At 37.4% G+C, this 21,544-nt stretch overlaps 1 protein-coding gene across 5 annotated transcripts in view; it reads right to left on the minus strand.

The window, feature by feature from the left end:
- The window catches only part of LOC140492154 (sideroflexin-1-like), a 56,139-nt gene continuing 34,595 nt past the window's right edge, over positions 1–21,544 (minus strand). For 4 of the 5 annotated variants that reach the window (XM_072590992.1, XM_072590993.1, XM_072590991.1 and 1 more), the window contains exons 4-11: positions 21,087–21,185; positions 20,718–20,793; positions 18,351–18,436; positions 16,959–17,086; positions 15,096–15,145; positions 13,081–13,130; positions 6,070–6,117; positions 1–986 (exon numbers count right to left, since the gene is read on the minus strand). In XM_072590992.1, coding sequence (XP_072447093.1) covers positions 890–986; positions 6,070–6,117; positions 13,081–13,130; positions 15,096–15,145; positions 16,959–17,086; positions 18,351–18,436; positions 20,718–20,793; positions 21,087–21,185 — 634 coding nt within the window. In that variant the 3' untranslated portion in view covers positions 1–889. Of the gene's footprint in view, positions 987–6,069; positions 6,118–7,498; positions 7,590–13,080; positions 13,131–15,095; positions 15,146–16,958; positions 17,087–18,350; positions 18,437–20,717; positions 20,794–21,086; positions 21,186–21,544 lie in introns of all 5 variants that reach the window. The other variant, XR_011963505.1, reaches the window with a different exon arrangement.

Raw genomic sequence — 21,544 nt, forward strand, 5'->3', positions numbered from 1 at the left:
TTTCTTGAAATTTGACTTTATTTAGATGGTATTTTCCAGTTTCAAAATAATACACTTCCACTGATTGAAAGACTTGCAAGACAATACATCAATAGTTTCCTATTAAAACTGAATTCCTATATTCAATTTCAAAAGTCCTAAAGGCATTAGATATCTAGGAATGCAAATTATTTTTAAGAATGTCCTTACAGAGCAACATTGAAGTTTTATTGCACAATTGTCAAGGAGATATTAAATTTTAAAACCATAACATCTGATCACAGTTATCAATACTGTAATATTTCAAGTATTTCGTAGCTCACATCCTCAATTTGTTAAGCTGTACTCTCAATCTGGAGTCTAAACATTATTCAGTTGCACAAGATCTACAATTTACCTAACAGAATTACCTTCTGATGTTTTCACTCATTACTTCAACATATAATTTGAACTTAAAACACAAAGCTAACTGTCTAATAGAAATATGTTTATATGATACATAACACAGTCACAAAATGTATTTTCTATTCTGTTCCATTCTAATCTGCAAATAACTAAACACAGTACAAAAAAATTAAGGTGGAATGTGGTAAACACATACTTGAATCGTAATAATGGTTTGTGCTGCGTCAGTTAACTGACAAGGTTCACATTAGCATGGTATAAGTTATTTTAGAAACAGATTATATAACACAGGAACATAAACTGTTGCCTTTTTATGCAACAAGTGAAACTAATATCATTTAGAATTAGTTTAGATTAATATTTTTTAATCATTAAATATGCTGTTTGAAAAACTATGCAAAAATACAAATGAGTTAAGACAAAGTAAAACAGTTCTTTAATTTTGGCACACTGAACGCACTACAAATTAGATTGCTTGGTCTTTGTTTTCACTTGTTTTGTGCTTTCACAATCCTTTGTTAAAGTAAACATATTCCACACCAGGACTGGCCTCTCGAACTTTGGCCTGAATGTCATGCTCAAGACGGTTCACAGACATTGAACTGTAAAAAAAAAATCAAAATTCAAACATATAGTCATAACTTAGCCAAGTGTAGGTGGAAGTCTAGATATATTAATAACTCAGGAAGCTCAACTGGAAAGGAACATAATTTATTTTGAACACAAAATAAAGCCACTATGCGTGGCCTGTGACAGACAGTTCTGGAGACCATCCCTGGATCTGCTTTATTTTTTTTTCTTTATCTGGAAGATTATCTCACACAACCAAATGCCTTTCCCATCACTAAATTATTGTGACTTTTGTTTTTAACTATTAACTGCCACCATTGAATCACCCATGTAACCAGAAATTTACATGCAAAACTCATTTTAAGCAATGCAAACCATTCAAGTGAGGGAGGGATAAGGTGAACAGGAAAGGACTGGGCCTGCTTTATTTATTTTTCTCTATTTTAATTTTTTGAAGCTGTTTTCAATTCAACCTGTTATCACACACACCTGATGACCTTCCCACCACTAAAACCACTGACTTCTTTGTTTTGCTTTTGAGGGCCCCTAGTAAGTATGCTTTATTTCTTCCTTCCCCGCTCCCACCCCATCCAGAGGTGTTATCACCCACAACTGAGTGACATTTCCACTACCAAAATCACTGACTTTTTCTTTGCTTTTCCTTTAGACCTACTATCTACCACCTGTAAAAACCTGGGTCTATTTTCTTTTATTTTAACCTATTTTCCTAATCAACCTGTTCAAAGAGATTATTACACACCTCTGGAGCGTATGGGACTTGAACCTTGGCTTCCTGGTCTGGGGTGGGGATACTATTACAGTACTACAACAGACCCCAATTCTGCTTTTTTACTTTTTTATTTAACTTGTTTTCCTAATCAGCCTGTTTAAGAGATGTTATTACACACCTCTGGAGCAGGTGGGACTTGGAACTCAGTCTCTTGGCCCAGGGATACAGGTACTACCACTGTGTGTCACAATAAATTCTCTGGGTCTGCTTTATTTTTTCTTTCCTACCCAGAAGTGCTATTACACACAACTTTGGCCAGCACCAAAATCATCATTTGTTTTGTTTTTTTTAGAAAGAAAACTAGTAACTAGCATCAATAAAACATCTGTGCAGCCAATTAAATATATATAAGCAAAGCCCATTACAGGCAATACAAACCATCAAAGGTGAGTTGGTGGGGGAGGGAAGGGGCGCTGTAGTTTAGGGAGAGCTGGACTGGATTTCATTTTTAAAAGTAAACTAATTTTCTAAATCAACCTGTTCAGAGGTGTTATCACATCCCTTTTCCTGAGTGTGAGGATTCCTCCTTGCTCCCATGATACTTTGTGAAGGGTTACCGCTGGAGGTGGTCGATGTATTTTCTTCTATTTTGTGACCTCCTCCCTGGTTTTGACCATTTATGATACTGGTCTTGTTTTTTTTTAAAAATGGATAACTCTTGGGATTCCTGGAGAGCAATCGCCGAAGTTCTTTACGTGGACTGTATTTTCTCCTCGTAAAACTTCAACTCCATTGTGTTCCTTAAAGTTGGAGTCCCGTTTTATGACTTTCACTTTCTCTTTGACAAGGTGTAATCCATCCTTGGTGGCTCTGTACCCTAGACATGTTACCTTGTTACTTGGAACATACATGTTTTTCTGAGGCTAGCATGCAGTTAAAAAGGGAAAAATGTAAGACCTCCTCACAATTCTCCAGATGTTTCTTTGCAGTGGTTCCTGAGATTAAAATGTCATCCAGATAGACTACCACTCTGGGCACCACTTGGAGGATGTTCTCCATTTCCCATTGAAAGATGACACAAACTGAAGATATTCCAAAAAGCGAGTGAGTGTAATCAAGACTACTTTATGAGTATTTATAGCAATATACCTTCTGGATGACCTCTCAAGCTCCAGGTGGAGATAGGCGTAGCTCATATTCAATTTAGAAAATATACATGACACCCAGTCAGCCTTTAATACAAGTTTTCCATGCATGGTCTAAACTCACTCAATTCCCACACAGATGGACTGAGTTGTCAGGTTTTACAACTGGGACTACTGGCGCAGCCAAATCAGCAAATTGTACTGGGCGTATGATGCAGAATTCCTCTCGATGTTTCAATTCAGCCTCTACTTTGCTACACAAGGCATAAGAGACCTGTGCTTTGAACTATTTTGGACGGGCCTTTGGGTCTACATAGATCTTAGCTCTGGTGCCTTTCGTCTTCCCAAAGCCCCCTCACACAACAGGATACTTCTCTATGACTTCTTCTAAATTGCTAGTACCTGTTTTAATGATTTGTTGCTAATCCAGGTGGATTTTGTATAGCCAGTCCCTTTTCACGTGATTGGGATCTGGCCCTTGCACTACCATTCAGGGGAGTCAGAATGCCTCTTACCCATCCCTAACTGGGGTTACAGTAGTCCCAATCATACATAAGGGTTCCCCAGTTCACATACCCAGATTGAGCATTGGTGTCTCACAGATTTAAAGACAAGATGACCCATTGGAGTTTCTTAAAGGTTTGCTCCCCGTTAACAGATAGAGCAGTACCTATGTCTACTTCCATATCTAGGGGATGGCCATTTATCTGGAGTTTTATTGGGGTCATTTTAGGGGCAGGGATGCAACATAGCTGTATCAATTCTTCATTCTCTGGCTGAATTATATGCAAAGCCTTTTATCAAGATAGCCACACGATGTGGTGAACTCTCTGACCACATGAACACTCTATGGAAGTTCTTGGCCCTCACTGTTTTGGGCAGAAAGTTTCTGTCCAGTTCTGGAATGTTGTGGCCTCTGACTCCAATCGCCTTTCCTTGGGCAACAAACAGGAGCGCAAGTAGTATCCACTAGGGACTTGGCTCTATGGTATGGGAGTTGCCCAAGTTTGAGGACATGATGGTTTATGGACCCCTAAAGCTCCTGAGACCCCTTTCCTGATTTTTCACAGGAAAGGGCCAGATCTATGACTTTCTTGAGGTCCAGATCTGGTTTGGTCAGTGGCTTCTTTTGGGTTGCAATATTATTAAATCCACAAACTCAGCAATCCCATAACATTTCCTGAAGTGTTAACCGATACAATGTTCCACTACTTCTGCAGTCTCAAAAAATTCAGTAACTGGTTCGTCAGGAAGTCTATTTGCTACGTTAAACCTGTAGTGCCGCAATTTTACAGATGGTTTTGGGTCATAATGGTCCGTAACCATAAATATCAGTTCTTCAAAAGATTTTGACCCGGGAGCTGCCAGCTAAGTTAAAGAACAAAGAACAAGGAACAGTACAGTGCAGTGCAGGAACACACCCTTTGGCCCACCAGGCCTGCGTCGACACATGACACCTGTCTAAACTAAAAGCCTTTTGCCTCTTCGCAGTCCATATCACTATTCCCTGCCTATTCATGTATCTATCAAGATGCCTTTAAAACATTGCTATTGTATTTGCTTTGACCACCTCTTCAGGCCACACATTCCAGGCACTTATCGCTCTGGGTAAAAAAAACTTGCTTCTCACATCTCTTTTAAACTTTTCCTCTTTTACCTTAAACCTATGTCTGTGAGCATTTTGGTAGAAGAAACACAGACAGACAATGCAAGCTCAATGGTACAACTTTAAGGAGCTGAGGGACCTCAGGGGTTCAATTGCATAATTCTCTGAAGGTGGCCAAGCAAGTTAAAACAGTTGGTAAGATGGCTTATAGGATCCTTAGGTTTATAAGGAGTGGCATTGAATACAAAGCAAGGAAGTGCATGCTATACCTCATTGGTCAGACCCTATTTGGAGTACTGAATTCAGTTCTAGGCACCCTGTTCAAGGAAGGATGGGAAAAAGACTCCAACTATCCATACTTCTCATAATTTTGTAAACTTCACCAGGTCACTCCTCAGCATCTAACATTCAAGTGAAAACAAACCAAGATTCTCCAATCTCTCCTCACAGCAACACAAGTAGATAAGGTGGTCAAGAAGGCATATAGCATGCTTGCCTTCATCAGTTGGGGCATAGAGTATAAAAATTGGAAGTCATGTTGTAGCTGTATAAAACTTTAGTTAGGCCACATTTGCAATATTGTTTACAGTTCTGGTGGCCATATTAGCAGACGGATGTGGAGGCTTTAGACAGGATACAAAAGCAGTTTACCAGGATGTTGCCTGGTTTCAAAGGTATTAGCTCTGAGGAGGGACTAGACAAACTTGGTTTGCTTTCACTTGAAGTCGAAGGATGACGGGGTGACCTGATAGAAATTTACAAAATAATAATATACAAATTATTAGACTGGATAATCAGAGTCTTTTTCCCAGATTTAAAGTAAAACTGGGCAAATTTAAAGGAGAAGCGAGAGGTGTTTTTCTCCACACAGAATGTGCTAAGTGCCGGAATGTTCTGCCAGAGGGGATGGTGATGGAGGCAGATACAATAGCAACATTTAAGAGGCATCTTGACAGATATATGAATAGGCAGGGAATAGAGGAACGTGGAGATTGCAGAGGCAAAGATTTCTAGTTCCGAAAGGCGCCATTCGTCAGTGCAGATTTGGTGGGCTGAGGGGCCTGTTCCTTATTTTATTTGTTTCATATTTTTAGGAACTAAATCACAGTTGACAAGTCAGAGATTAATGATTCTCTAAAACGAAATAGATCAACATTGGCATTTTTGATGACATCTACTGGAATGTAGCAAAAAAAAACTGCCCTAAGGTATTTCCAAGGTATAGATTCTGTGATAAGACAATATACTTTAAATTTCATGACCTGATGTTTGAGTTTTCTGATGGTCGCGTATTTAATTTTACAGTTCACCAGGTCAGTCTGTAGACTGTGATTTTTTTCACGAAGTAGACAAGCATGGCATATATATCATAGGAAATAAGAGCCATTATCTTACAAAACCGAGCATCTTTCATTTAAGTGAATATATTAGATTTGTGCATAGTTTTCAATTCAACACAAAACAGAGTGATGCAAGCCTCACACCATGTGTTATGGATATTGGAACTGAAGTCTCTGCTAGCTTGGTTTAAAACTGACTTAAATCTACCAGATAACATGGATTGCTTTTCTTTTTACTAAGCAGGAACAATATAAAATATGAACAGTCAAATCATGCTTGAATTGATTTCATACCTTTTCTGTGGAAACAATGCACAGCAAAGGGGTGTAGCAAATACCAAGCTGTAAAAAGAAAGATTACCAACAATAAAACTGTTCAAAATGCAATGTACTTCCCTTAAAATGTATTTGAAATAGTTCAACATTTATGAAACCATGTGGCATAAAAGTTCCATTAGGATTTTTGACAATATTTGTCCCAAACATTAAAGCTATATTTTGAACAAATATTGCTTGATTTATTCAAAAAAACATTAAAAGTAACACTGTCTAAATTTTTAATATTATCCTCATAACTGCTTCATGCAGACTCAGCATGAGACACTTTCTGCAATGTTATGAGAGGCCAGTTTAGTTGTGGTGCAAGATAGCAAAGGTATGCCAATAGCTATGCAATGTCATTGAGGCTGTGTCAGCAGTGGAGCAGGACAAAAGCCTTTGGGATAGGAAATGGTGTAATGAGCAACTACAATAGAGAGTCCATTTAATAAAGTCTCTACTGGCTACAAGAACACAGGCTTGGCCCCTCAGAAGAAAGCAGAAATAACCCCTCATCAAGTCTCCTGAGTCTTGTGAGAAAATTTCTATCAATTCTTTTTCGTTTATGAGGATGTCATAAACCAACTTATCCTCAATCTGACATTTTTAAGGGCCTGGAGGCAATTTGGCAGAAATCATAATAGAGCCTGTCACTTTGGAATACTGGATGTAGGTTTGCTCGCTGAGCTGGAAGGTTCATTTACATATGTTTCGTCACACTACTAGGTAACATCTTCAGTGGGCCTCTGGACGAAGCACTGCTAATGGTTTCTGCTTTCTATTTATATGTTTGGGTTTCTTTGAATTGGTGATGTCAGTTCATGTTCTTTTTCTCAGGGGGTGGTAGATGGGAAACTTCGGTTGATGGAGAACCAGAACTCTACCAACAAACACATAAAAAATGTTTTTTTAAAATTTAATCCAATTTTGAAGAAATCAATGGGTTGGAAAAAGGCTACTTTTGAAAAATAGGTAGCTCTTACAAATGTTATTAGATTTACCATAAGTGATTCCTCTTATTTGCCTAAATGTCCAACAGAGGAAGTCTGCATGACTCCAGTTTGTCGCTGAAAACCCATCTATCACTCCCTGAGAAAAATAACAGGAAATGACATCACCACAAAATGTCATCACAAGAAATGACATCACCAACCCAAAGAAACCCAAACATATAAACAGAAAGCAGAAATTGTCAGCAGTGTTTCACCTAGAGGCCCACAGATGATGTTACCTAGTAGGCTGACGAAACGTCTGGAAAAAAATCTTTCAGCTCAGCAAGCAAACCTACATCCAGAACCTCAACCTGAGCTACAAATCTTCTCAAAGCTCACTTTGGAATACTTCTTTCAAAAATGATATACCTTGGTGTATAACACCAACTATTTATCTTATGATTAATGCTTGCCTTTCTATAGACTATAATTCGACCCATGCAGAAATTTCTTCAAATTAGCTTTGCATTCCTCTTATGAATTGGGCTGTTTGAAACTTCTTTTCTAGACAGAAGCCAAGAAAGAAAATGACAGTGACAATGTTGACCTAAAAACATACAATAAATATCTTACTATAGGATTCCCAAAATATTGAAGGGTAAGGTTGCTACATATCACAACAATGGAGGGAAGGATGGATGATGGAGGAAAGACAGAGGAAAATGCTAATGAGACCAAGTGATGTGGCTACATAGGACCAGGAAGAAAAAGTGAAACAGAAAAGCATACACTGTGAAAAAGTAAACGCAAGATGATATTGAGAAAAAGCGAGGAAGCAGAAAGTTACATTGAGAGCCAAGGAATTTTTATTTTTTGTTTGTAAAATCTTTAGATCATAGGAGATTATTTATTTGAAGATTGACTATTATAGTCTTGAGTTATAGAATCAAAATTGGACATATTATGTAATAAAGTAGATTCAACATTCAAACAATTGTAAAAACATTGTAAAAATCTAAAATGGAACATTTCCAAAGCAAATGATTTGTTCTGTACTGTGTGGTGAAATTGGTAATTAGCTATTAAACTTTAAATGATGATGACATGCGCTTATGAACGCAGTTATATGAATAAATGCTGAGGGAGTTCTTTTCAGCTACAAACTGGAGTCATGCAGACTTCCTCTGTTGGACATTTAGGCAACTAAGAGGAATCACTTATGGTAAATCTAATAACATTTGTAAGAGCTACCTATTTTTCAAAAATAGCATTTTTCCAACCCATTGATTTCTTCAAAATTGGATTAAATTTAAAAAAAAGAAACCCATTTTTTATGAGCTTGGCAGGTTGTTGCTATTACTTCACATGTCCAATTCAAGAGCAGAAACAGGTGTTGGAGCATTCCATTGAGATCTTTTTCTCCATGATACCCTGAGTCACTCCTCAATCACCCGCAAAAACTCCTCCCTTTTCCTGATGAAAGGGTTTTGCCCGAAACGTCGATTTTCCTGCTCATCGGATGCTGCCTGAACTACTGTGCTTTTCCAGCACCACTCTAATCTAGACTCTGGTTTCCAGCATCTGCAGTCCTTGTTTTTAACCTCCACACTTTTCCATGCAAAGTTATGAGATACATTACCTTCCCACTTTAGCACCTTATTCTCAATATCCAAGGGATCAAACATTCCTTGAAGGTAAAGTAGTGGTTTAATAGTAACACTTCCATTTTAGTGTAATGTTTTTAAGTGCATAATATGCAGGCAGTCAATCCATCCATGTAATATTTTATAAGTTCCTACTTTAGAAATAGAACCAGTCTGACTCAAGATTAGACTCTAACGTCATACTTTTAATGCATTGTCCGAACCGAGATATCACGTTTTAAAAATAAAACTTTAAGTTATCTCAAGAATGTGAGTTAAAAGAAGTTTTGACATTTACATATTAATGAACCAAAACCTGCAAACCATTCTAAGAGATGAAAGACTTAACAGCAATCTAGGTTTGTTCAATATATCATTTCAGTTGCATGACACGGTCATCTTTTGCTATAAATTCTGTGTCTCATGATTCTGTTCCACAGTTACCTGATGAAGAAACAATGCTCTGAAAGCTACTGCTTCCAAATAAACCTATCGGACTGTAACCTGGTGTTGTGCAATTTTAACTTTGTCCACCCTAGTCCAATACTACTTCCACATTTGTCTAGAATGTGAGACCACACGGCATGGGCAGAAAGGTCAAAGTGGAAGTGGATTAATATAATCAAATGACATGCAACCAGAGCGGTTTGTTTATTTACCCCATTCGTCTCCATTTTTTGCTTTGCAACATCATGCTTTGTAATTTTGACTTTCAGATTCTTTTCCCTGTTTTCTATCTTCATATGTGCATAAATACATTTCTAAATACTCAGTTCTCAAATGTGAAATCTGTTTCTGTCTCCACCGATGCTTGCCTGACCTGAGTATTTTCAGCGTTACTGTTTACATTTTAGACAGTCAATACTGATGTTCTCTTCACCTCATTTTCATTTCCTCCCCATCCGAAAACACAGTGGCCTACATTCCAAAAATAGAGAACTCTCTCGTAAAAGTCCAAACAGCAAGAATATCTAGGTATGAACATTCACTTCAAATCAAAGCTTACTGGTAAGAATGTGATGTGGAGGTGCCAGTGTTGGATTTGGGTGGACAAAGTCAGAAAACACCAGGTTATAGTCCAACAGGTTTATTTGAAATCACAAGCTTTCAGAGTGAAGGGACAATGCTCCGAAAGCTTGTGATTTCAAGTAAATCTATTGGACTATAACCTGGTGTCATCTGACTTAGGCTAAGAATGTGAAGAAAGTATTCTACAGATTTTCACCTAAACAAGCAATACAAAGCAGCTTGTGCTATTACTATTCTACTGAAAAATAACTCGGTAAGCATCAAAACTATGAAGTTCTTAGTTTGTGTGCCACAGTCACTTTGTAAGGCATTTGTAGCCTCCATCATTTAGAGATGTGTGTAAAGTTTTTTTTTCTTAGAATGAATTTACAAATCAGAATTTTATTGACATGAAACAGCTTCTGATCTGTTGGTTTTGTAAAGCTGTTTGTAACATGTTATGATCTGATGAGAATGAGTGAATCAATTCTCCTTTTCCTAAGTGCCTCAGCTGGGTGTAACGTTCTTTTTAGCAACAAACTCATACCACATTTCAATTAAAACACTCGATTTGCTAGTTCAAAAATGAAGGAGCCAATTACAAGATTATCTTATTTTGAGTGTAGGAAAGAGGAATATTATTGTTTACTACCCTTTGGTGAGGGGCCGTGGAATAGTAATATAAAAACATAGAAAATAAGAGCAGGTATAGGCCCTTTGAGTCTGCTTCATCATACAATATGATCGTGGCTGATCTTCCAACTCTGTGCCTTGTTACTGCTTTCTCCCCATACCTTTGATTCCTTTACCTCTGCGAACAATATCAATTCCTTCTTGAAAACATTCAATGTTTTGGCCACTTTCTGGGTGAAGAAGTTTCTCATTAGCCCTAAATGGTTTACTCTGTATACTGAAACTGTGACCCAGGTTCTGAACTCTGGTCATCCTTCCTCCATTTATCTTATCTAGTTGTGTTTTAGAATTTTACAGGTTTCTGGATGACCCTTACATTCTTATAAACCAGAGTGAAGAAGGTCCTAACTGATCCCATTTCTATTCATGCATTAATCCAGCCATTCTCAGGAATTAGTTTAGTAAAGCTTTGTTACAATCCTTCCATAGCCAGAACATCCTTTCTCAGATAAGGAGACCAAAACTTCATACAATACTCCAAATGTGGTCTCACCAAGGCCCTTTACAGTTGCAGCAAAATATCTCTGCTCTCCTCGCATTATGAATGCCAAAATGTAACATCAAACACACACAAACACAGGTATGAGTACACCTTGAGTAGTGTGTGGAATTTTGGTCTCCTTACTTGAGAATGGATGTAGTGGCACTGGAGGGAATGCTGAGGAAGTTCACTAGGTTGATTCGGGAGTTGAGGGGGTTAACTTATAAGGAGAGACTGAGTAGACTGGGATTATATTCATTGGAATTTAGAAGAATTGGGGGGTGGGATCTTATAGGAACACAAAATTATGAAGGGATTGTTAAGATAGAAGCAGAGAGGATGTTTTCACTGATGGGGGAAACTAGAACAAGAGGGCATAGCCTCAAAGTTAGGGTGAGCAGATTTTGGACTGAATTGAGGAGGAACATCTTCACCCAGAGGGTTGTGAATTTGTGGAATTCCTGCCTAGTGAAGTAGTTGAGTCTTCCTCTTTAAAGTTTTTAAGGCTAAGACAGATAATTTTTTGAACAGTAAAGGAATTAAGGGTTATGGTGAGAGGGTGGGTAAGTGGAGATGAGGCCATGAAAAGATCAGCCATGATCTTGTTTAATGGCAGAGGGGGCTCAAAGGGCCAATGGCCTACTCCTGCTCCTTATCAAGTTTAAATAGGGCAAGTGTCTAGTACAAAAAGAATTACCCAGAATACGCAGTTTAAAATGTCCTTAGAATCTTTGAGGTGTGTGATTTAATCTCAGGTTGGTTAGTTAATTACTTGTATTCTCCACAGTAGCAAAGTTCGGAGGTATCCTTGGGTTCTCAGTGAATAGAAAATTCTGATTTACTTTTCAACAGAGAGGTAGAGTAAAAAAATAAAATTGGGGTGGTGGTGGAAGTGGAGTGCACAACTTCGCAGTTCTGCTGCTATAAATAGATCATTCTTTCTTCTGCTCAAAAGCTGTTGCCTGAAATACATGACGGCTGCTGGAGTCAGACACCTGCTTAGCCCCAAGCAGACAAGCCCATTTCTGGCCTTCAATGACTTGGTCAAACTGCAGAAATATACACTAGAACATCAGGCAGTTTTGGCAGAAGTTAGTCAAAGGATGGAGGAGTCCACTAATGTCATCATCACCGTGCCAGTCCCAGCAATGGGTGCACCTGGCTGACTCTGAGGTCAGTTTTGTGAATTCTTTGATGAACCACGTCCAGCAGATTGTTCTAGACATGCACAGCCTCTCCACACTTGAAGTATACAGAGGCTAGCATCTTTAACTAAGTGCAAAATGAGTGAGCATTAAGAAAGCAAGCTAATATTCATTAGGTGCATTTTGTACAGATGCAGGAGATCCATGTGACCCTGAATCCAAACAACTTGGTAGAACAATGCAAGCCACAGGTGTCCCTGAGCTCCACAATGTTGAAGGGCTCAAGTGATGACAGAGTTATATCTGAGATGAAGCATGATGTTCTATGGTTGTTAGTTTGGTGATGTTATTGGTTATGGTGATGTTATTACAAAGAAGCATTTGCATGATGGTTGGATTAACCTTTCGGCAAGTTGTGCCTACCAGGTACCTGCTCTGGGGTTTACATGTTGGCATCCAGTTTCTCAGTGGAGGAAACATAATAAGATGCACAGAAATAAGGTTATTGTTGCTCCATGGCAAGCCAAGCATTTGTTTTTTTTCATTCCCACCATGTTGACCCTCTTTTCTCACCACACATTACTTATATCACACCTGGGAGGGGGATATTTCACTTATCTGACTTCTTAAAATGTGTTCGAAAATAGTTTTAATCAAAGTTATTGCACTTTTTCAAAATGTTCATTGTGTAAATTTATTGTGATCTAGCACGCATGGCCTGAAGAGGTGATGGAAGCATATTCATAACTGATTTTTAAAAATATAATTGGATAAATATTTGAAGGGCAAAAACTTCTGAGCTACAGGGAAAGAAGAGGGGAGTAGGATTAATTGGATAGCTTTACCAAGTCAAATAGAATAATTCTGTGTTGGATCATTCTCAGATTCTATCCTACAAATTCATGTTGTTCTTCATGAAAAATGACTTCAATGCCAAACATTTGTGTAGGGTATTTTACTTTTTGGATGCGTGATAAATATAGAGAATTTCTAATAAGTAGAAATGTTAGAATAGGGCTGCTTCTAATTTACAATTACTGTAGCCAATGATGTGACAGTAGAGAGATTTCAAAACACCAACTTACCAGACTCCTACCAAACCCACTTGAATAGGTGCACTCATCCATGGGAATCGCTATAATAATGCAAAAATCATCAAACTTAATAAATTTTGATATGCTGTAGCAATTCTGTTATTTCTATCACTAGCTCCACCAAGTCATCAGCAAACTTGATAAATCTTATCTTGACAAGTTATATTGATAAGTTTTATATATCAAACAAATTGAATCTTAAGGAATTTTGGAAAGTTTTATGAGAGTTGGTTAGTTAAACATACTTTCAGACACACTCAGTGCAGTCAACCTGAGCAGTTTGTTTTTGGAAAGGTCATCCTTTTCGTTGATAATGTTCTCCACTCCTGAAGATCGTGACCTTCTGAAGTAGGATTTCTTGCATTATTGCACGACATGTGATTGGATCCTTACCTCAGGGTCAAATATGATGCCATGTGGAAACAGGCTGGATCACCCTCGGACAGTTTCCGGTGTGAGGAACAGAATTGTTAGTTAGGGAATGGAGTTCATTGGTACAGACAAATACTGTCTATAACACCATTCTCTAACGTCATTCCATTAGGGAATGGCATTACAGACAGCATTGGTGACGATCAATGTCACGACAATGAATATCTGTTGTGACGATACTCTGGCTTTAAGAATTGTAATTTGCCCTTTTTTTGTTGAAAGGAAAAAAGGTTGAGACAGAGATGAATGGCAGTCTGCTCAAACCAGTAAAGTAAACGGCTTGTAAGGCCTTTAGATTTTGCTTTTTTTAAAATTTGGAAATATAAGCACCCTGAATGGGTGAGGTCAAGCTCCCACAGAACCAGGACTTTTAGTTGTAGTTTTCAGCAGTTGCTAGTGTCTTGAAGCTGGATGTGGAAGCTCTTATTCCCCTCTCTGTTATAGCTGACAGATGGGGTTCTCTTCCTGCTGCTGGAATTGCATGTGAGACTATCTATTTTGCTGAATTTGCCATTGCCAAGGGTGAGTTTATGGAATGTTACTATATTGGAACAGTTAGATTAGATTCCCTACAGTGTGGAAACAGGCCCTTTGGCCCAACCAGTCCAATCCGACCCTCTGAAAAGTAACCCAACCAGACCCATTTCCCTCTGACTAATGCACCTAAGACTATGGGGCAATTTAGCATGGCCAATTCACCTGACCTGCACATCTTTGAACTGTGAGAGGAAACTGGAGCACTCGGAGGAAACCCTCGCAGACATGGGGAGAAAGTGCAAACTCCACAGAGAGTCGCCCAAAGCTGGAATCGTACCTGGGACCCTGGTGCTGTGAGGAAGGAATGCTAACCACTGAGCCACCGTGCCGCCCTTAACTGATATATATATAAAATATATGTATTATATAGTTTATATACACACATATAAAATCTTGTTTAGCACTTCGATAGAGTTACAGTTCAGCGAATTCTCTTTTGATTTTGTCTGTATTTTAACTGTAGCATAAAAATAAAGCATGTTTTGTTTAAAAGTTGAGTAGTTTGGCTGATTGAATTGCATCTGGATTACAACGCCTTAACTTACCCTTATCACAAGAAAATGTTAGGGTCTAGGCTATCTTTTTAATATCGTTTGAGGGGGTTTGGTCTGGTCCATAGCATTGTACTTAAACCCCTTCAGCGTCATACTGCTCCCACAAAAATATTTTTGCTATTTTTCTGTTAGAGAATTGACTAGCATGTATTTACATGCATTAGGCCCAAGAACGCCTCAATACATTGATTGGAAGTATATGGCTTTGAATCAGTTAAAATACTGTATCTCAATTTATTTACCCCCACAATTGGTTTACTTTGCTTGTCTACAGCATTTTGAATAAATTGTGAAGTATTCATGCAGTTTTTGTTTCTCTTTAGTTCGGAACTTTTTACACATTTTAAGATTAAAGCATTAGTTGTATTGAATTAATAATTTTTTAATATATGGAAGAAAAGTGCATATATTTGGATATTAGCACCAGTTTAGTTCCACAAAAAGAAATATTAAAAATTCAAAAGATAAATATCAAAAGATTACCTTCAAGAAGGCTTTCCTTTCCAAGGTATTCATTATAAATGGAGGGATAGCTAAAAATAAACATCATTTAATAATTGGCAATATAATCAGTTGAAACATACAACAAAAAACGTATTAGGTATATTTAGTAACATAGCAGTTTAAGTGTTTTGATTTCTAGTCCAATGTGATGACTATCTAAATATTTAGAATTCCAATCAAAATAGCACTTGAATTTTCTAGCATTCTGTAATCTTTTAAGTAAAAGTTGACAAAATTATTAGAAATTCCATCAAGGTAAAATTTCTGGTTTTCTAATTTTCACTTGTCACTAAGAGATATTGCCAGTATTAATACCTGAAACTTACAGGACATCTAAGAGCCATGAGATCTAACAAGACCGTACATGAACAGAGTTAAAAATCACACAACACCAGGTTATAGTCCAACAGGTTTAATTGGAAGCATACTAGCTTTCGGAGCGACGCTCCTTCATCAGGTGATTGCCTGGACATCAGGACAATCACCTGATGAAGGAGCGTCGCTCCGAAAGCTAGTATGCTTCCAATTAAACCTGTTGGACTATAACCTGGTGTTGTGTGATTTTTAACTTTGTACACTCCAGTCCAACACCGGCATCTCCAAATCATGAGTACTTGAACAGAAATTTGACTGATTGAGTACTTCAAGATTATTTGGGGGAAATATAAAACCATTTCACAATGAGCAACTGTAATGTAGCAAGTTGTACTAAAATCATTTGCTTCTCCACAGTTCACATCAAATTTCCCCAATAAGTTTTATGATCTTGAATAAGAAAGATAATAGAAGTCACTGGACTCAAAACGATAACTCTGTTTTCTCTGCACAGATACTGTCAGACTTGCTCCAGCAGTTTCTGTTTTTGTCTCTGATTTCCAGCATTCATAGTTCTTTGGTTTTTTTAAAAATTGTAATTAACATGATTCTTAACTGAATTGAATTTTTATCTATTTTATTTTTCAGTAAACTATAAAACTGGTTTCCCTCGTCTTTTGTGCACAGCTGGTGGCAAACGTGCTATAATTTTGAATATAATCTTCTAAGTACATCCCAAACTCAGTAATGCTATACCTGCCAGGTTTTAGGAAGAACATTCCCATTTTCATCTTTATTTGCTAATTCCCAAAAGTATAAATCTACATATCTGCATATAATTCCAACATCGCCCTCCACTTCTTTACAATTCTAATTCCAGACAGTGTTCCTTTTGGGCTGTGGAGCTATAAGTGTCTCAGTGGTCCTTTCTAAAACTGGTCCATATTATTTGGAAATCTGTTTTTTCAGCCAATGAATGGACACCACAGTTTTGCTACTCCATTCAAGGTAATATATTTCTAGGTCAAACTTTCTCCCAAATCAGGCCAAGAAATATTTGCATCCACTCTAAGATAACACAGTTTGAATGACAGGCAAAAGATGGACCTCCTAAGTTCCAGTATTATATCCACTAGCAAATCTCAACTCTGCTAATGAATGCTAAGTCCTTGTATCTGAACTTTGTATTCAACAAAACACACAAATATGACAGGAAAATAACCGGTTAAAAATATCTGCTTTAACCAAACTGAAAATGAATTAGTTTGTAAACCATAACTGGAATGCAAATATATCATGAGTTATAATGAAAAAATACCTTCAGTAAATTTGGAATGGATATGTTTCCAACAACAAAGGGTAACACGAAGAAAACTACACATTGGAACCCTATTAACAGTAAAACAGATTCAGTGTCCACCTGGCAACACTATATTGTATAAATAATAGTAATGAGACAGAAGTTTGCTAACTGGAGTAACTCAGGAAGTCAGGCTGTTAAAAGTATTCACATTTAGAGCTACAAACCCATGCCAGGAGCAGCCATGAGAATCCGAGAGATGACCACTTGTACAATGGCCTGTTGAGCAGCTTTTGTTGATTCTCCTAGTCGGTTGCCATTCTCATCTGTTACTGGTATTCCATGTTTCAATTCTCTGAAGAACAAAAGCAAACCACAGATTTCTGGAATGGTTAAACAATGTTACAAACACCAAAATGGCTCATTTCCAAGCTGAAAGGTTAATTTATTGGGGCAAAAAGAAATACAGAGTTACAATTTATATTTTTGCCATCTTCTTCCATTAGTAATGTGAAATAGTAATGACTAAATTTTCTATGCTCCTTTAAACTAGTTCTTCTCTGCTTACTTATTGGAAAATGACAGCTCCATTCTGGAAATTTAAACTGCGTAACGTTTCAAAAAGATTTATTTTCTGAAAATACACTAAAAAACTCCATGTCCTCTTTTCAGAAATACAAATTGTGTAATTCAGCCATGGATTAGATTAGATTTCTTACAGTGTGGAAACAGACCCTTCGGTCCAACCAGTCCACATTGACCCTCCAAAGAGTAACCAACCCAGACTCATTTCCCTGTGGCTAATGCACCTAATACTATGGGCAATTTAGCATGGCAATTCACCTGACCTGCACATCTTTGGACAATGAGAGGAAACCCATGCACACACGGGGGAATGTGCAAACTCCAAACACAGTCGCCAGAGGCTGGGATCGAACCTGGGACCCTGATGCTGTGAAGCAGCAGTACTAACCACTGAGCCACCATGCTGCCATATTAAGTTGATCACAAGGTTTCAGAAATTTCAGATATGTTGCACTGAGAAACAAATTATTCATGCTTAGTAAATGGAATCTAAAAATAGATCTACATCACAGTTACTTAAAAAGAAATATTTCAAATAATATTTAAAGTTTTGGTGTTCCTTTTCTTGGTCAACAATGAGAGACATGAAAGGGAAAATATCAGTTCAAACATTTTCCCAATCAAGTGGCCTTTTGCAAAACTCAGTGTCTAACCATAAATACTAAATAACATGAGGTTACATGCTAATCTTACTAGGATTTTGCAGCGCTTTACTTAATTGACAGTGAGAGAGTTTTGTGAATTTAAGTTTATTTCGACACATCACTTACAGAAAGCAGAGGTGAATAGTACTTCTTCCAATATTCAGCTAACCTACAATAATTCAATTTTATAACCATGAGTCTTGCAGAGATAGTTCATGGTGACTGGCACTTGATGTTGTGAAATAACTGAATTGTACTTGAAATCTCCCAGTGCAGAAAAGTTGGAATTGGATAGCTTACTCTATAATGCATCATGCAGTGCCACCTCTAGCATTATTTCATTTTGAAATCTATGTTTTACTGGAATCGAGACTGTAAAGGAAATCCTACCTCTGTCGCATTAAAGGGATATTTATACAATTGGCAGCTGCTACTGCAGCAAATGGAACAAAACGTCCTATTAGAGGTGTCACACGCTGTAAAGAAGAAATAGATCATTAATTACTTCCTTTACAAGAATAGCTAAATGAGTCAGTCCAAACATCATTATTACATTCATATAAATGTCTAAACAGTACTAATTTTTCCCAAATGTTATCCCTTAACGACATACTGCTAACAGGCTGTTACTAATAGAGCTTATTATATTCTCTCTTATCAAATGGAGAAGACAAAGTAATAAATAATTCAAAACCTGAATCCTTAGAAACGTAGATGGAACATGCCTCGTCTTATTCTCAAAGAGTAAGAATCAAGACTGACTGATTTAATTTCTTTCATTCAACTTTGATTTTCCTTTTAACTAAATGTTACCTGGCGTGCAAATTCTAATTGTACTTCAGAATTTTCCAGGTTATCTCAAATTGTAAATCCACAATAGGTTTGTGTCATGCATCACAAATTGCAATAAACCAAGATTAGAGAAAACACTCAAATTAAGGAAAAACAGAGTTATAAGAAAATTTTAATATCTGAGAAAACTGAAGAATATTCATATAATAATTAAACCACATATTTTGTGCTTAATGTCTACATGTGTTTTGATGTGTGAAATACAGAATGTAGAAATTTTATGCTCAATCACAGATAGCCTCTGTGAGAAACAATATGGGAGTCCAACAAGTAGTTTCAGTATTCCTGCACCGGGGATGAGTAATGTTGTCCAGGGTTCTGTTCTGGCACAAAGGAGCAGAAATTAGGCCGTTAAACCCAGCAATTCAATTATGGCTGATAAGTTTCGCAATCTCATTCTCCCATTTTCTCCCTGAAACCTTTGATCCCCTTGACAATCAAGATCTTGGTCTTAAAGGTACTCAATGACCTGGTCTCTACAGCCTTCCGCGGAAGTGAATTCCATAGGCACGCCACGCTGTGGCTGAAGAAGTTACACCTCATCTCTGTTGTCAAACGTCTTCTGAAAGTCCAGTGTCTTTCCTTTACTCTATGACTGTGCCCTCGCGTACTAGTCTCTCCTGATAATGGGAACATCTTTCCAACATCCACTCTTTCCAGGCCATTTAATATTCTGTTGGTTTCAATTAGATACCTCCCCACCTCCAATCTTTCTAAGCTCCAAGTACAGACCCAGAATCCTCAAACATTCCTCATATGTTAAGCCTTTCATTCGTGGGATACTCGTGACCCTCCTCTGGAAGTGTTCCAGGGCCAGTACATCCTTTCTGAGGTATCAGTCCCAAAATTGCTCACAATATTCTACATGTGTCTGACCAGAGCCTGAAGAGTCTCAGAAGTACATCCCTACTTTTTAGTGCCTTCCTAACTACGAATTCAACTTGCAAGTTTACCTGAAGAGAATCCTGGACTAAAACTCCAAAGTCCCTTTGTACTTCAGGTTTTACTTTCTACCCATTTAGAAAACAGTCTATGCCTCTATTCTTCCCATCAAAGTGCATGACCTCACACTTTCCCACATTGTACTCCATATACCATTTCTTTGCCTACTCTCCTAACCTGTCTAAATCCTTCTGCAGCCTCCCCATCTCTTCAATATTATCTATTTCTCCATCTATCTTTGTATTATCTGCAAACTTAGCTAGAATATCCTCAATTCCTTCATCTAGATATTAATGTATGTAGTGAAAAATTGTGGTCCCAACACTGACCCTTGTGGATTACTAGTCACTAGCTGCCACCCTGAGATGGACTGTTTTATTCCCATTCTGCTTTCTGCCAGACATCCAATCTTCCATCCATGCTAGTACCTTGCCTCTAACACCATGGGCTGTTATTTTACTCAGCAGCCTCCTGTGCATTACCTTGTCAAAAGTCTTCTGAAAGTCCAGGTAGATAACATCCAATGGGTCTCCTTGATCTAGCCTGCTTGTTACTTCCAACAGCTTTTTCAGGCATGACCTCCCCTTGATTAAATCATACTGACTTTGCAATATTTTATCATGCACTTCCTAGTATTCAGAAATCTCATCCTTCACAATGCACATTCAATCGAAAATCGTACTAACATAATCTGACAAGTTTAGGATCAAATTAGTTCTGAACCACCTGCTAACAGGTGTTCTGAATCTGAAACCAGTGGATCTTTGTGATTTAACCTTTTAAACCTTGCTAATAAGTTTGAATGTTTCTATGCAATCCTTCTACTTTCTCTGCTCCTTGAATACTGAACTACTTTTTCTAAAGTACTTTCTGTTCATCCCTGGTATCTTCTTCAAATCAACAATACACCTTTGTATTGTTCATCCATGGACAAAACATGCACATTTCAAAAGTTAATGATACCTTGGTTAGTGAATTAAGGCCAAGAGCTGTTGCTACTGCACCTGTTGTGGCAGAAATGTAAGCTGTACCAAGCTGGCTGCAATTTAAAAAGAAAAAATGAAATATGAAATCATCATAGTGAATATTTACTGGAGACTTCTGGAACAAAATTTAAACATTGTGTTAACTATGAAGTGAACACTACTAAGTTATAGTGATGATGATAAATAAATAAGAAGTTAATGCATATAAAATAAACATATGGAAGTTTTGTTCTCTTTATATTCATTTATTTTGAAGAACAAAAGTCAATTAGTTGTCAGTATATGAAATATAATTCAAAATAAGTTTATAACACTGCCTTACATCAATATTAGAAGCACAACTTACCCTACTGTTATTGGAGCATCTCCACTTCTGTTAGTATAGTTCACAATAGCATTGAAGGACTGATTAATCCATTGCCAGAAAACCACAGCTGGAGTAGTTCTAAAATTAAACCAATTGGACACATTACATTTACTGTATACAGCCATGAAAACAACACTTTGGGAAATTAATAGGAAAATTGTTCAAAGTCCACATTGGATCACAATGATCTCTACACCTGTAGTTTTCCCTTTATTTTATCTGCATTAAGGTAAGTAGAGAAATTTTTTTTTTAAAAAAAGAAAAAGTCAAGGCTCATGGAGTTAGGAATCAGTAAGGCTGAAGATAGAACCTATCAGGAACTAGTGATTAAGAAATTTTCAAGTCAAAAGACTGTTTATAAAAAAAACAAGATTGAGGATGGCAGGATGCTTGTTTGGGCAAGAAATGCTTTCTCGCGTTGTAAGGTGGTTGGGAAA

The sequence above is a fragment of the Chiloscyllium punctatum genome, chromosome 20, assembly GCF_047496795.1.
Source record: "Chiloscyllium punctatum isolate Juve2018m chromosome 20, sChiPun1.3, whole genome shotgun sequence".
Lineage (NCBI taxonomy): Eukaryota > Metazoa > Chordata > Chondrichthyes > Orectolobiformes > Hemiscylliidae > Chiloscyllium > Chiloscyllium punctatum.